General features: G+C 65.5%; 9 protein-coding genes across 9 annotated transcripts; 5 read left to right on the forward strand and 4 right to left on the reverse strand.

Moving 5' to 3' along the window:
• The first annotated feature begins 295 nt into the window (after positions 1-295).
• On the forward strand, positions 296-1529 carry MICPUN_104895 (prasinophyte specific chlorophyll a/b-binding protein, chloroplast precursor). Its single transcript, XM_002503617.1, has 2 exons — positions 296-403; positions 752-1529. Exons 1-2 carry the CDS (start codon positions 341-343, stop codon positions 1382-1384), a joined length of 696 nt encoding a protein of 231 aa, XP_002503663.1. The 5' UTR covers positions 296-340; the 3' UTR covers positions 1385-1529.
• Positions 1530-2001: 472 nt separating this feature from the next.
• MICPUN_83429 (major facilitator superfamily) lies at positions 2002-3660 on the forward strand (the record flags this gene model as incomplete). The annotated part of the gene is made up of 4 exons (XM_002503618.1): positions 2002-2526; positions 2713-2847; positions 2962-3122; positions 3189-3660. The coding sequence occupies 4 exons, from the start codon at positions 2002-2004 to the stop codon at positions 3658-3660; spliced, it is 1293 nt and encodes a 430-aa protein (XP_002503664.1).
• Positions 3661-3742: 82 nt separating this feature from the next.
• MICPUN_108657 (hypothetical protein) lies at positions 3743-4695 on the reverse strand. Its single transcript, XM_002503964.1, has one exon. It carries the CDS (start codon positions 4567-4569, stop codon positions 3772-3774), a length of 798 nt encoding a protein of 265 aa, XP_002504010.1. The 5' UTR covers positions 4570-4695; the 3' UTR covers positions 3743-3771.
• Positions 4696-5091: 396 nt separating this feature from the next.
• Positions 5092-6969, forward strand: MICPUN_104898 (sulfate permease family). Its single transcript, XM_002503619.1, has one exon. It carries the CDS (start codon positions 5122-5124, stop codon positions 6760-6762), a length of 1641 nt encoding a protein of 546 aa, XP_002503665.1. The 5' UTR covers positions 5092-5121; the 3' UTR covers positions 6763-6969.
• A 131-nt stretch (positions 6970-7100) lies between these two features.
• Positions 7101-8199, forward strand: MICPUN_94750 (nascent polypeptide-associated complex subunit alpha-like protein). The gene is made up of 3 exons (XM_002503620.1): positions 7101-7167; positions 7324-7381; positions 7556-8199. The coding sequence occupies exons 1-3, from the start codon at positions 7132-7134 to the stop codon at positions 7996-7998; spliced, it is 537 nt and encodes a 178-aa protein (XP_002503666.1). The 5' UTR covers positions 7101-7131; the 3' UTR covers positions 7999-8199.
• Positions 8200-8295: 96 nt separating this feature from the next.
• On the reverse strand, positions 8296-8875 carry MICPUN_60207 (predicted protein; the record flags this gene model as incomplete). The annotated part of the gene is made up of 3 exons (XM_002503965.1): positions 8296-8313; positions 8450-8488; positions 8729-8875. The coding sequence occupies 3 exons, from the start codon at positions 8873-8875 to the stop codon at positions 8296-8298; spliced, it is 204 nt and encodes a 67-aa protein (XP_002504011.1).
• A 349-nt stretch (positions 8876-9224) lies between these two features.
• Positions 9225-10507, forward strand: MICPUN_60208 (set domain protein; the record flags this gene model as incomplete). Its single annotated transcript, XM_002503621.1, has 2 exons — positions 9225-10383; positions 10461-10507. The coding sequence occupies 2 exons, from the start codon at positions 9225-9227 to the stop codon at positions 10505-10507; spliced, it is 1206 nt and encodes a 401-aa protein (XP_002503667.1).
• Positions 10508-10527: 20 nt separating this feature from the next.
• On the reverse strand, positions 10528-12548 carry MICPUN_60209 (predicted protein; the record flags this gene model as incomplete). The annotated part of the gene is made up of 3 exons (XM_002503966.1): positions 10528-12174; positions 12349-12388; positions 12546-12548. 3 exons carry the CDS (start codon positions 12546-12548, stop codon positions 10565-10567), a joined length of 1653 nt encoding a protein of 550 aa, XP_002504012.1. The 3' UTR covers positions 10528-10564.
• A 245-nt stretch (positions 12549-12793) lies between these two features.
• On the reverse strand, positions 12794-13505 carry MICPUN_51059 (predicted protein; the record flags this gene model as incomplete). Its single annotated transcript, XM_002503967.1, has 1 exon — positions 12794-13505. The coding sequence occupies one exon, from the start codon at positions 13503-13505 to the stop codon at positions 12861-12863; it is 645 nt and encodes a 214-aa protein (XP_002504013.1). The 3' UTR covers positions 12794-12860.
• Between the last annotated feature and the right edge of the window lie 196 nt (positions 13506-13701).

Genomic DNA, 13701 nt, shown 5'->3' on the forward strand with positions numbered 1-13701 from the left:
GCCAGCCAATGAACGCCCGTAACGGCTTTCCCTTTGCGTTCCAACCAGAATCGGTCGTCTGAGCGATCGTCCCTGGTGTGCGATTCGCGTTGGATTTCCAAGGATGCGATTTTCGTGACTGACGCTCCATACGAGCCGGGGGGAAACTTTTCGACTCCCCGCGACATAAAATCCAGGGCGCCAATAGATACGCCGATTGCGATTTTTTTCCGCGCGACGATTGGCCGAGTGCCCCTCACCGACTCGCAGTTTGCTGGCCGATAAAACGAGCGTTGCGCGGTGCAGAGGCGCCATTCCCGCACACTTCCCCTTCTTTACAACAAAGAAACCAACAACAAAAATGGCCTGCATTGCCTCCTCCTTCACCGGCTCCGTCGCGGCCCTCAAGGCGACCAAGATCCAGGTGCGTATTAGCGTCGACGCGGACGCCGCGCGCCGTACCCGGGGCGCTTTCGGGGAAACAATCCTCGCCGGGGCTGGGCGGGATGGGTTGACGCGCGATCGACGACGGAATCGCGGCGCGCGCGGGATATGAAACCGCGCGCGCCGCCCAAAATCGATTCGTGCACGTCTTCTGCACCAGTCCCGTGCCGTCATCCCGGAGGATACGGCGACGTCGCGTCTCAGCGCGCGACATGCGGGCCGATCCTCCTTCCGGGATAACAGCGGATGTTTCCGATACGCTTTGGATACGCAGTTTCCAAAAACCGAGACTGATCGGTGCCTCCCTCTCCCCGCCCCTTCTCTTCAGGCCAAGTCTGTGTCCAAGGTCATCAAGGCCGACATCTACCCCGAGTTCGGCACCTACCCCGGTGGCGGCGAGTCCCCCATCATCCCCTTCGGCTCCGAGAAGAACGCCGAGCGTGAGGTCATCCACGGCCGCTGGGCGATGCTCGGCGTGACCGGTGCCTGGGCCGCCGAGAACGGCACCGGCATCCCCTGGTTCACCGCCGGTACCCTCTGCACCCCCGACGACTGCACCGCCGTCGCGGACAAGTTCCCCGGCGCCGTCGCTCCCCTCGCCCCCGAGGGCTCCGGCTACCCCTCCTTCTGGGCCGTCCTCGCCATCGAGGTCGTCCTCGTCGGCCTCGCCGAGGCTTACCGCACCGGCCTCTCCGACCCCGTCTTCGACGAGCTCACCGTCGGTGACGTGTCCCCCGGTGGCCGCTTCGACCCCCTCGGCCTCGCCGAGTCCGGTGACCTCGAGGAGCTCAAGATCAAGGAGCTCAAGCACTGCCGCCTCTCCATGTTCGCGTGGCTCGGCTGCATCATGCAGGGTCTCGCCACCCAGGAGGGCCCCATCGCCAACTGGCAGGCGCACGTCGCGGACCCCGTCCACGCCAACGTGCTCACCAACGCCGCCTCCGGCTTCGGCTTCTACTAAATTCCCAGCCTCGTGCTGAGAGTTTAGTCGCGAGTTCGTCATGAGTTTTCCCTGCGTGTCAACACCGTAGGTTTTTCCGGTGATTGGCGTCCTCGTGCAACCATTTTGTTATAAGAAGGGGCCTCTGGTCTCATCGACAAACCCGCGAGCCTCACTCCGCGCCCTCGCCTCCTCCCCATCCCCCCGGCACACCCCACCGAAAGCGATAGTAGCAGTTCCGAACGTCACCGTTCCTCGCGCGCCGTCCACGCCTCCGCATCCGTCGCGTCGCGGCCCGTTGCGACCCGCCGGCGTCACTCGTCAGGAGCAGGTTGAGCGTCGGTCAAGCTCCGCTTTCGGCACGTTCGGGGTTGACGCTCGAACCGCCGATTGATTGGGCGATCGAATCAATCCCGCGGTCGCGGGTGGGGGCCGCGAGAGGAGTGCGCCGGAAGAGCGGTGGGGGGTCGATGCCTGAGTTTGCATCGGACGACGGATCTCCCTTCGGGGACGATGCGGGCTTCGCGACTCGCGTCGGTGCGCGCGACGCGGGCGTCTCATCCTCATCCTCGGGCGGGCCGCAGCCCTGGGGACCGGAGCTGTGGTCGCTCGGGCTGGTCTGCGCCGCGTGCGTCGTCATGCACGGCTTCACCACCACCCGCGGGCAGCGCGCGTACGGCTCCGATAGGGGATCCGGCGACCAACAGCACGCCACCTTTCGACGCCTGCGCAGGCGTTACAACGTCGTGTACACCCTCGGCACGTTCGGCGATTGGATCCAGGGCGCCTACCTCTACGCCCTGTACAGCGAGCACGGGTACGACATGGCGAGCATCGGGTACATATTCGTGCTGGGTTACTTCGCGTCCGCGTCCGTAGGTACGTACGTCAGCTCGCTCGGGGACCGATACGGCTACAGGAGGTTCGTCATCCTCTACGGCACCGCCTACGGGATCGCCTGCCTCCTCATGCGATCGTCCAACCTCGTCATCCTCCTCGCCAGCCGCGTCGCGTCCGGAGTCGCGTACTCGCTGCTGTTCAGCTCGTTCGAGTCGTGGGCCATCACGGAGGCGGACAGGCTGCGGCTGGACCGCCGGTACCTCGTCGGACTCTTCTCCACCGCGACGTTCTTCAACGCCTGCAGCGCCGTCGCCGCCGGGGTCGTCGGCAACCTCGTGGTGGACTTCGTACACCCCGTGACGTTCGGGAAAGGACCCGGGAGCGGAGCCGGTGGGACGCGAACCGACGTCGTCGGCGGGGGCTGGGACGACGTGGCCAACGTGGCCACGCTCGCCGCGGACTACGAGAGCGGTCCCGTCGGCGGCGGGCCAAACGTCGATTCGCGGGAGCCGAGCACGCTGCTGTTCCCGAGGAACAAGTACACGCCGGCGTTCGACGTGGGCGCCGGGGTGCTCTTCCTTTGCGCGCTGGGCGCGTATAAGCTGTGGTGGGAGGAACGTCCAACCGGGGGTGGCGGCAGGAACGTCCAAGGGGCGGGTGACGCGGAGAGGGGGATCGGGCGGACCTCGAGGACGGGCGACGACGGAGGCGAAGGCGGGGAGAGAGGCGGGGGCGGCCAAAGCTTTGATGGGGGGGAGGCTCCCGAGCGGGGCATACTTCGCGCGGCGGCGATGGTCCTCGCCAAGCCCGAGCTCCTGAGCCTCGGCGTGACCAACTCGCTGTACGAGGCCGCGCTGCACGTGTTCGTGTTCGTGTGGACCCCCGCGCTGGAGCGGCGCGGTCCGAGGATGCTCGCCGGGTCGAGCGGCGGGGGAGGGTTTAGCGGGGGGGCGGAATCGTCGGGTGACCCGGGGGGGGAGGCGAGCGCGGTGCCCCACGGCTTGGTGTTCTCGCTGTTCATGGCGTGCAAGATGGCGGGGTCGCAGCTGTACATGATCATAGGCGACAGGGTCCCCGCCGCGACGATCCTGCGCGCGGTTTTCCTGGGGTCCACGCTGGTCTTCGCGGCGCCGCTGCTGGTCGAGTCTTACTCGTTCACGCTGCTCTGTTTTTGCGCGTTTGAGTTTGGTCTCGGGCTGTACTGGCCGGCCATGGCGGTCACGCGCGCGGAGCTCGTGCCGAACTACCTGCGGGCGACGATGACGTCGGTGTTTAGGGTGCCGCTGAACGTGTTGGTGATGGGGTGCCTCGCCTTCGCGGGCAACGCGAGCGAGCCGAGTTTCCTGACGATGTGCGTCGCGATGATGGGCTCGTGCCTTTTTTTCACCAGCCGCGGACGCGCGGGGAAGGGTGATGGGAGCCTTCCGCCGGGGTCGCCCAGGGGTATCGCGCCGTGATTGATGCGACGTAGTTATAGGCTACCCACTTTAGCTCTCTAAACGATGACACTCGCTGATAAAATATCCTCTCAGGCTACTTAAGTAGAGCTACCTAACATTATTACCTAGCTAAAAGTTAGACAATTTCGACCTCGTCTCCTTGTTCACCGCCTCGTCGTACCCTTCCTCCAGAAACTTCCTGTACGGCGCGTACGCGTAGTACTTCGGCCTCTCATCGATGCGAACGTGCAGCCAGGCGACGCCGTCGCCGTTGGTCGACACCCAGACGGGGTCCTCCGACGTGCCCGACAGGAGGATCGATTTCACCTCGGCTCCCACAGCGCGAATCGTCTCGTGCACCACCCTTTCGTCCCTATCGTCGCCCTCGAAGCCGCCCTCGAAGCCGCCCCAGCCGGAGACGAAGTCGTGCATGCATCTGCCGCGTCGCCGGTGGTTCAACGCGTCCGGCAGCGGCGACACGAGCTTCGCGTCGCCGCCGAGGTTACGAAAGGTTGCGACGATCTTGCCGGCGTTCCTCGCGGCGTCGAAGTGTTCCGCGAACGCGCCCTCGTCCGCGGCGCCGCCCCGACGCGCGCCCTTATCCTTGACGACGTGCTCGTACCTGGCGCCCAGCGACGCGCTCTTGACCGGCGCGCATTCCCAGTAGTAGTCGCCGGTACCCCAGTTGACGTCGCGAAAGTCTTCGAACGACGCCATCCACGCCGCCCTGAAGTCGCGATCGTCGATCCACAGGTCGATGACCTCGCCCCAGGTCAGGTGATCGCCCGCCTTCTTCTCCCCGTGCTCCGTTTCGATCAACTCGCGGAACATCACGCGCCGCGCGTCGCTGGTTCCCTCGCGGTCGTGCGATTGACCCTCCGCGTCCTCGATGAGCCAGACGTACTTTCGCCCGTACACCGACGGCATGTCGCCGGCGCGACGCTCAGGGCGCCGGGCGGCGAGGACGAGGAGGACGAGGACGGAAAGGACCGGCGAACCGAGCGCGGTTCGGCACCGAGCGGGAGGATCCGCCTCTCCCCTCGCGCGCATGCACCCTCCGCGCGGTGCAAATGTTATTTTTCTCGGACCTGACAGGCTGGCAAACCGCTGACGCGGACGGCACTTCGAAGCGACGCGGCCGTGATGCGGGCTTCGGTGCGCTCGTCGCCCTCGATCGCGGGCGCCGCGTCGATGGTGCGGAGGTGGACGCGCGATGCGAGCAGCGAGCGACGCGCGTTCCGCGCACCGCGTAGGTGGCCGGGCTCGCCCGCGCCGACCGTCCGAGCGGCGTTCGATACGTCGGGCACGCCGGCCATCGTCGGGGGCGCGCGTTGTCATCGACGGCGCGTCGATGCGAGGGCCGCGCACGACCTCGCCGCCGCGATGGCCATACCCGCCCCTGATGCCTCGCAGAGGGAGACCTCTCCCGGCCCGTCGGTGCTGACGCAGGTCCTCGCCGGGATCACCGTCTCGCTCGCCATGGTGCCAGAGTCGTTGGCGTTCACGTTCGTCGCCGGGGTGTCTCCCATCGTGGGCCTACACGCCGCGGCGCTCATGGGCTTGTGCACCGCGGTACTCGGCGCGCAACCCGGCGTCATCTCCGGCGCCGCGGGAGCCACCGCCGTGGTCTTCGCCCCGCTCGTCGCGTCGCACGGACCCGAGTACCTCTTCGCCGCCGTCGCGCTCGCCGGAGCCATCCAGGCCGTCGCCGGCGCGCTGCGCCTGGGAAAGTTCATCCGACTCGTGCCGCAGCCGTGCATGATCGGGTTCGTAAACGGTCTCGCCATCGTCATCGGCTCCGCGCAGATCAACTCCTTCGCGGGTCTCGCCGACGTCGCGCTGTACACGCAAGTCGCGCTCACGGCTTTGACGATGGCGCTCATCAAGCTCATACCCAACCTGTCCTTCGTCCCAAAGCAGATACCCGCGCCGTTGCTGGCCATCGCGTCCGTCGGGACCCTCGTCCAGGTGGCGGGTATCGCGACAAAGACCGTCGGGGACGTCGCGGCGGTCGCGGGCTCCCTTCCGGCCTTTCACATCCCAAACGTTCCCGTCGAGTTTGAGACGTGGGCTACGATTTTCCCATTCGCCGCGTCCGTCGCGGCGGTTGGACTGATCGAGACGCTGCTGACCCAGCAGCTCGTCGACGACATCACCGAGCGTCGCACCAGCACCCACAAGGAGTGCATCGCGCAGGGCGCCGCGAACCTGGTGAACGGATTCTTCGGCGCCATGGGCGGGTGCGCGATGATCGGCCAGTCGATGATCAACGTTCAGGCCGGGGGTCGCACTCGGGTCTCCGGTTTGACGTGCGCGATGGCCATCGCGTCGTACGTCACGTTCGGCGCGGGGTTCATCGAGCGCGTGCCGATCGCCGCGCTCGCCGGTACGATGCTCTGTTTGGTCCTGGACATCTTCGATTGGACCTCGTTCGCGCGGATCCGAAAGATACCAAAGACGGACGCCACGGTGTTGGTGTTGGTCACCGGGGTCACCGTCGTCACCAACCTCGCCGTGGCGGTGTTCTCGGGGGTGGTGCTGAGTGCCCTGGGGTACGCGTACAAGAGTTCGCAGCGAATCGAGGCGAGGAAAACCTCCGTCCCGATCAAGACGGACTCGATCGAGCACAGGACGGTGTACGAGATATCGGGCCCGCTCTTCTTCGGATCGGTGGGCTCCTTCCTCGAGCAGCTCGACCCGAGGATGGAGGGAAACGATCGCGTGGTTCTCGACTTCGCCTCGTCGAAGGTGTGGGACAGTAGCGCCTTGGTCGCGATCGACGACGTCGCGGATAAGTTTCGAAACTGCGGCAAGGTGGTGACGCTTCGACACCTCTCCCCCGACTGCGCCGCGCTGCTGCGCAAGGCTGGCGACCTGGTCGAGGTCAACCTGGAGGAGGACCCGGAGTACCCGGTGGCGGCGGATTACGACGACGAGGAGCTCGAGACGCTGACGGACCATGCGGCGCACGGCACGCACGTCAGCTTGGAGGACTGGGAGAGGAGCGCGCTGCAGCGGCAGTACACCACGCCGGCGGGTTTCAGAGTGCTCGTGGACAAGGTGGAGGAAGACGGGCCGGCGAGGAAGAGCGGCGGACGGGGGGCTCGTCTCGGGGCGTAGTTGGGAGTAGTTGAGAGTAGTTGGAGAGTCGCCGACTTGTTGGGCCCAGTCGGCGAAGCTGACGGATGGTTAACTCTCGTCGCCCACCTGGGCTTCGTCTTCGCCACTCGCCGTGAAAATGCGAGTCGTGACCTTTTGGTTGGGATTTAAGTGTTAGTCACAGCGAACATGGTTGGAAATTCACGGTTAATTACCAAGGTTTATGATAATTGCGGTTCCATCCGACTGTTTGCATGTGCGGCTGCGAAAAGTCCGATGTGCTCGCCAACGCCTCGCTGTGCCAACCTCTTCAGCTCGCGGATCCCAGCCTTCTCGCCCTTTCTGGAGCGCGTCGCAGGACGACCCTTAGAACTTCCAACCTCTTTCAACATGGCTGACACCAAGGAGCACGAGCCCACCGTCGAGGTGAGCGCCGACGCGCGCATCGAGTCCCACTGCGTCGCCGTTTCCGGAGCGCGAGCGGCCATTTTTTGCTCTTTAGGGTTTTTACGCCAGTCCACAGGGGGGCCTGGACGAGGTGCACCGAGCTGACCCCGCTTCCCCTTTTCGCGCGTTTCGCAGGACGTTGAGGACGACGTCGAGTCCGACGAGGAGGTCTCCGACGATGAGGATGGCGAGGGTGAGTCAACGTTCCCCTTTCACGACGCGAACGCACGCGTCGACCAATCACCCGCGCGCGCACCAAAAAACACCAGGTTCTAGGGTCCTCTCCCACGGAGGGTTTCCCCATCCCGCTCGCGTCCCCGCGGCCGCGGACTGACCCGCGTTTCCCCGTCCCGTTCCTTCCCCGCAGACGGCAAGCCCAAGCAGAGCCGCAGCGAGAAGAAGTCCCGCAAGGCCATGCAGAAGCTCGGCATGAAGCCCGTCCCCGGCGTTCAGCGCGTGACCATCAAGAAGAACAAGAACATCCTCTTCGTCATCTCCAAGCCCGACGTGTTCAAGTCCCCCAACTCCGACACTCACGTCATCTTCGGCGAGGCGAAGATCGAGGACCTCTCCGCCGCGTCCCAGGCTGCCGCCGCGGAGGCTTTCAAGTCCGACATGCCCGCCGTCGAGGCGCCCTCCGCCGCCGCCGCCGAGGAGGAGGATGAGGGTGAGATCGACGAGACTGGCGTCGAGCCCAAGGACATCGAGCTCGTCATGACCCAGGCGGGTGTGTCCCGCGGCAAGGCGGTCAACGCGCTCAAGGCGAACGACGGAGACATCGTGTCCGCGATCATGGACCTAACCATGTGATCGGTGAAGGCTTTCACGTGCGCGCAAACGAGGAGCGCGAACGCGAGGAGCAACGAGGGTGTTCTGCGAAGGGAGTTTTGCGCAAAGTAGTCGCAGGGCGCGACACACATGCGCGGCTCCGACGCAGTGTTGAAGGCGCGGGTTAGCCGCAAACGCTTCGGCTTTAATACAACGTAGGGTCGAGACGAACGACGATGGCGACGATCTAAACGCGCGTTTGCGTATCACAACTTTGCGGGCCCGTGCTAATAATGTGGCCAGCCTCCCCCCACTCCCTTCCTTCCCACTGGAAGTCTATTACTTCTTGCCCTTGCCCTGCGAAAATCGATGCGGGGTCGGGGGTCAGCCGGTCGACGCGGTGCACGCGGGGGATCGGTCGAGGCGCCGCGACTCTTCGGGACGCGTCCTCGTGAGCGGCGGGTATCAGCGGATATCAGGATGGAGCGCGCACCTTCTTCGCCTTGTCCGCCTCGGCAGCCGCGATGGCAGCCTGCGGGGGAATGGATAGGGAGGATACGCCAGTCAGCGGTGGACGGTCAGGGGCGGACGACAGGCCTCGGCGACGTAGCTCGGGTCGCGGCGCGAGACGCGCGCGGGCGGCATCGTCAGCCGGGCACACGGACACGGCGGGATCGATCGCGCGTCCCTCGCCGCGCGTCGGACGACATCGTCAGCTCGCGCTCGAGCGGAGCGATGCGGAGGCACCCGCGGACGATTGCTCGTGGCTCACCTTCTCCCGCTTCTTCGCCTGCCACTTGCCGTACGCCGAGTCCGGGTGGGGCTTGGTCAGGTCCGGGTTGGCCTTGACGATGCCGCCGGCGAAGACGGCGACGGCCCCGAGGAACATAAGGTTGAGCGAATCGAAGATGAGCGGCATGGTCAATGCGTTCTAAGGTGTGGCCGCCGAGCGATCGATATCCTCCAGTTCAACCCGACCTGCTGTGCAGCCTGACGACCAAAAGACGGACGGCTGGGGAAAAAGCGACGCAAAAGTGAAAGCGCGCGCCCACCGCCACCATGACGGAGGCTGGCGAGGCGGCGCTCCGGAGGTTCCACGAGTGGTGTCGCGCCGAGGGCGTGACTTACGATGAGCAGGTTAGACCATCGCGCTCTACCGATCCCGACCCGCGCGCCCCGAGTCCCTCGAGAACTCCCGCAACTAACTCTCATCCGCCACCCGACGCGGAACGCAGGCTGTGGACATCACGACGCACGCCGACGGCACCATGGGCATCGACAGGTACCACTACGCCGTGTACGCCAAGCGGAACCTGGCGATGGACACGCCGGTCGTCACGGCGATCCCAAAGGCGGCGTGCCTCAGCGCGCGCACGTGCTCCGTCGCGGAGACACTCAGGGAGGCGAGGCTGGGCGGCGGCTTGGCGCTGAACATCGCCATCATGCACGAGAGGTCTCTCGGGGAAGGGTCCAGGTGGGCGGGATACTTCGCGGTGCTTCCCGCGCGCGGCGAGCGCACGCTGCCCATGTTCTGGACCTCCGCCCAGCTGGAACACCTGCGAGGCACCGACCTCCTGAGGCACGTCACCGAGGACGCCGAGTCGATGCGTCTGGATTTCAACGAAAACGTCGTCGACGGGCTCTGCGTCACGCACCCGGTCGCCTTCCCGCCGGGTAAACACACGCTCGAGGCGTACATGGAGGCGGCGAGCTTGGCCGCGTCCAGGGCGTTTTACATAGGCGAGGAGTGCGGCGAGGCGTTGGTGCCGTGGGCGGACATGTTCAACCACAAGACGGACGGGGAACACGTCCACGTCCTCGGCGCAGACGACGACGACGAGGACGATGAGGAAGAAGATGAATCCGAAGAGGAGGAATCCGAAGAGGAGGAATCCGAAGAGGAGGAATCCGAAGAGGAGAACGAGGAGAATGAGGAGAACGAGGAGGAGGACGCGGGTCCCATCGAGCCGCCGACGGGGTCGCTCGTCATCCACGCGTGCGCGTGCGCCGAAAAAGGCGACGAGCTCTTCAACACCTTCGGCCAACAGAACAACGCCTCGCTGCTTCACAAATACGGCTTCTGCGAGCACCACAACGCGTACACCAACGTGTGTGTCGACGTCGCGCTCGTCGAGGACGTGGTGGGGGGAACGAAGGTTCGCGACGCGGCGGCTGAGCTCGGCGTGGACGTCGCGGATGACGCGTACTTTGAGATTGAACCGGACGGGACGATCGAGGAGGCGCTGTTGGCGGTGTTGGGCAGGGCGCACAGGGGCGAGGACGAGGAGGACGACCCGACGACGGAGTCACCGGACGTGCAGGCGTCGCTCCGAACCATCTTGGAGCGACGCGCGGCGATGTACGTCGGGAAAGGGAAAGGGAAAGGGGAGGAGAGCGGTGCGATTCCAAGAGGGAGCGACGACGGGGGTTCGGTCCGCGGCGCCGTCCCCGCGGGCGGCGGAGCGGTGGGGTTGGACGCGGCGAGGGCGCTCCGCGACGCCGAGCTCGGGTTGCTGCGGCTGGCGATCGAGCGGAACTGCGGGGTGGGTAACAAAAGGCGGCGGGTGTGATGGGATGAACCCCTCTGTTGATTGTCATTTCAATTTTTTCACACGACCTGGTACGATTCGCACACGACGGTTGACTCCCCGAAGTGCTTCACGCTGGACCCATCCGTGGTCCTCGTGACCTCGGCCACGCGCACGTCGCACAGCGTCTGCTTGGACGTGAAGTCGACGCTGATCGGGAAGAAGTTGCCGCCGTCCGTGGCGGGCACGACAAACTCCATGCTCCCGTTCCTGTTGCTCCGGTCGATCATCTGGATCTCCCATCGAAGCACGTTGCGACGCCCGTCGTAGTTGAAGTCCCCGTCCACCTGGTTCACCTGGGGTGGATCGCGCAGGGGCGGGAGCGGGATGGAGATGACGACGTTGTGAAGGTCCATGCGGTCGGACGCCTCGTACTCGATGGAGACGAACGATTCCCCGCCGGAGACGGACGGCCAGCAGTTGATCGCGAGGGGCACCGCCCTCTCGTCGCGGGTCTGGTACCGCCACTTGAGGACGCCGAGCGGGGAGCCCATCGGGAAGGGCCGGTTGGGATCCTTGAGGCCGAGGATGCCCTGCTCGGCGTGCAGCTGCTTGTCGATGTTGGGGTGGGTCTTGAACTGGAACCCCTCGTTGGCGCCGGTCGCGACGCCGACGCGGATGAAGGCGTCCTCCTCGCCGCCGCGAATCTCGAGCATCATCGTCCCCTGCACCTCCATCCCCTCAATCCCGCCATCCTTCTTCAGGGTGACGTTGAGCTTCTCCTCAATCTTGAGAGAGACGCCGTCCTGGGCCACCGCGGGCACGCCGCCGCCGGGTTTGGGGTTTATGGCTAAGCTCTCCATGGACATCGCGACGTCCTCGCCCTCCGCGGCGAGCGACGCCAGGAACTTGTTGGTGTTGGTTCCGCCCTTTGCGCCGCCGAGCTTGAGCCCTCGCGTGGGACCAGCCTGCGATTTGATCGCCTCCTCCGCCTTGGAGCGGGACATGCCGGCGCCGCCGAACCCGCCGACCCTGTTGCCGAGCTCATCCTCGTACCCGCCGGACCTGCCGCCCATGCCGTAGCGGTCGTCGTCGTAGCCGGAACCGCCGCCCAAGCCGCCGCCGCCCATGCCGCCGCCGCCCATGCCGGAGACGCCGACGCCGCCCATGCCGTCCATGCGCCCGTACCGGGATCCTCCGGCGCCCTTGTCGATCTTGGATTTGTCAATCTCCAACGCTTTGCGCTTCATCACGTCCTTGGTGTCGTTGATCTTGGACTGTATGATCATCTTGTGGAGCTTCTCCTCGTGCGACTCCATCTCTGTGAAGGTTCGCACCTGCGACATGGTGACGTTCTCCTTGTGGCCGAGCGCGATGACCTCGTCGAAGGCGAAGATGAGATCGAAGGCGGCGCGGCTGATGCCCTCCTCGTCGGTTTGCTGCTGCGTGTACTCGGGGAGGACCTTGCCGAGGAGTCGCAGGATGTCGAGGTCCTCGAGGATGTTGGACGCCTTGTTGGTGACGAGGAGGAGGTACAGCTGTCCCTGCTCCATGGGGGTGTACACGTACCGGACGTTCTCGGTCTCGACGTACGTGTGCTGGGTGCCCGTGCTGACGAGCTTGGGGAAAGCGGCGAGCAGGCCCTCGATGCGAATTCGCGTCATCGGGACGTACTGGCGCGACACCAGGGCTGCGGACGGATGGGCGGGGAGGAGGCGACGCGGTCAGCGCGTGTGCGAAAATAGGGTAAATGGCCGGAAAAATCTTCGCCGGATCGATGCCGTCCGCGCGCGATGACACCGCGACGCGAGCGACTGAACCAGGGTTCGCGTGCGTAGGCGACGTCTCGGGTCGATGAACTCACCTTTGCCGCCCTTGGTCACCACGGAAGCCGCGAGGACAACCTGCGCAAGGGGGGGAACGGGTCGGGGTCGATGTCAGCTCTCGCTCTGTTTCAGTTTTCCTTTTTCCGCGGCCCTGGCGGGTTGGATCCGGAAAACGGACGCGCGGGGTCGCGCGAGGCGAGACGGGCGCGCGGCAAGGGCGTCGCGCATATCGTACCATCACGAGTTTCGGTTACTCCTCGCTACCGATCACTCCAGGCGCTGCTCCGCTGCCCGGACACTGTGATCAACCCGTCGGACGAGAGGGACAAGGGAAAGGGACAACGGCACGACAAACGTGAAGCCGATGGCTTGATCGCGATGTCCCCTCTCCGAAATCGATTCCCGGGTGCGCAAACAGTCAGGTTGCGCGGACGAAATACCAATTGGGCTCCTATACCCTAAACCCTAAACCCAAAATCACATGAATAAGGACTCGACTTTATTACACGGCGTGTGGACTATACAACGAGCGAGCGGCGCTCGATTCCGCTCAATTCGTGGTGGCGAGCGCCGCGGACCTCTTGTCCACGCACATGCGCACCAGCCCCTGCTCCTCGGCGCACTTCCCGTGCGTGGGATGCACGAGCGAGAGCACGCCGTGCATGACGCCCGGCGCGGTCCACCCGAGGTGCGCGCGGTTACCGCGAACCTCCCAATCCCTGACGCTGGCCGCGGCGCCCAGGCTGCTGGGGGCCGCGAGCGTGGCGGAGCGCGAGTCGACGCACATGTGCACCAGCTCCTCGGCGCACTTGCCGTGCTTCGAGGGTTTCTCGAGGGTGAAGACGGCGTGCATGGCGTAGCGGCCGTCGCCGAGGGCGGCGCGCGCCATCGGCGATTGGCCGTGCTGGTACTGCGCCACGTTGAGCAGGGCGGAGAAGAAGAGGAGGACGCCGAGGGCGATGGACACGATGTGAGTCGTGAACTTACGGCCGGAGTCGATGGGCGCGCCGCCTGTGCGTGTGGGAAAGATCGTGGGAAGGCGCGTCGTCGTCAGTGAGGCAGCCTCGGCGGGGCGAGATTCGACGGGGGAGATTTTTCCGAGGGGTGTTTCAGGCGCGGGGGGGACGCGGAGCGTGCGGGGTCGCGGAGCGATGGACGGGCGCGTACCGAGGAGGGGGACGTTATCGGAGTTCATTTCGAACGTTCGGTGTCTCGTTTAAGGCGGATAACCTGCGGGAAAAGGTGGGAACGACGTCGGTCAGGGGTCCGTCGGAACGGGGCCGCGGGGGCTGGACGGCTCGGAACGGCCGAGGCGGGATCGCGGGAGCACGTGCCGAGCGCCGGGCGGGTGAGTGGACGCACGTTCGAGGCGGGGTTCGCTTCGTACGAGG

Source organism: Micromonas commoda, chromosome 7 (genome assembly GCF_000090985.2).
Source record: "Micromonas commoda chromosome 7, complete sequence".
Classification (NCBI taxonomy): domain Eukaryota; kingdom Viridiplantae; phylum Chlorophyta; class Mamiellophyceae; order Mamiellales; family Mamiellaceae; genus Micromonas; species Micromonas commoda.

Coding starts and splice junctions, on each gene's coding strand:
- MICPUN_108657 (XM_002503964.1), bottom strand. CDS start 4,569: ATGCCGTCGGTGTACGGGCGAAAGTACGTCTGGCTCATCGAGGACGCG.
- MICPUN_104895 (XM_002503617.1), top strand. CDS start 341: ATGGCCTGCATTGCCTCCTCCTTCACCGGCTCCGTCGCGGCCCTCAAG. Junction 404..751: donor TCAAGGCGACCAAGATCCAG/GTGCGTATTAGC, acceptor CCTTCTCTTCAG/GCCAAGTCTGTGTCCAAGGT.
- MICPUN_104898 (XM_002503619.1), top strand. CDS start 5,122: ATGGTGCCAGAGTCGTTGGCGTTCACGTTCGTCGCCGGGGTGTCTCCC.
- MICPUN_94750 (XM_002503620.1), top strand. CDS start 7,132: ATGGCTGACACCAAGGAGCACGAGCCCACCGTCGAG. Junction 7,168..7,323: donor AGCACGAGCCCACCGTCGAG/GTGAGCGCCGAC, acceptor CGCGTTTCGCAG/GACGTTGAGGACGACGTCGA. Junction 7,382..7,555: donor CGACGATGAGGATGGCGAGG/GTGAGTCAACGT, acceptor CCTTCCCCGCAG/ACGGCAAGCCCAAGCAGAGC.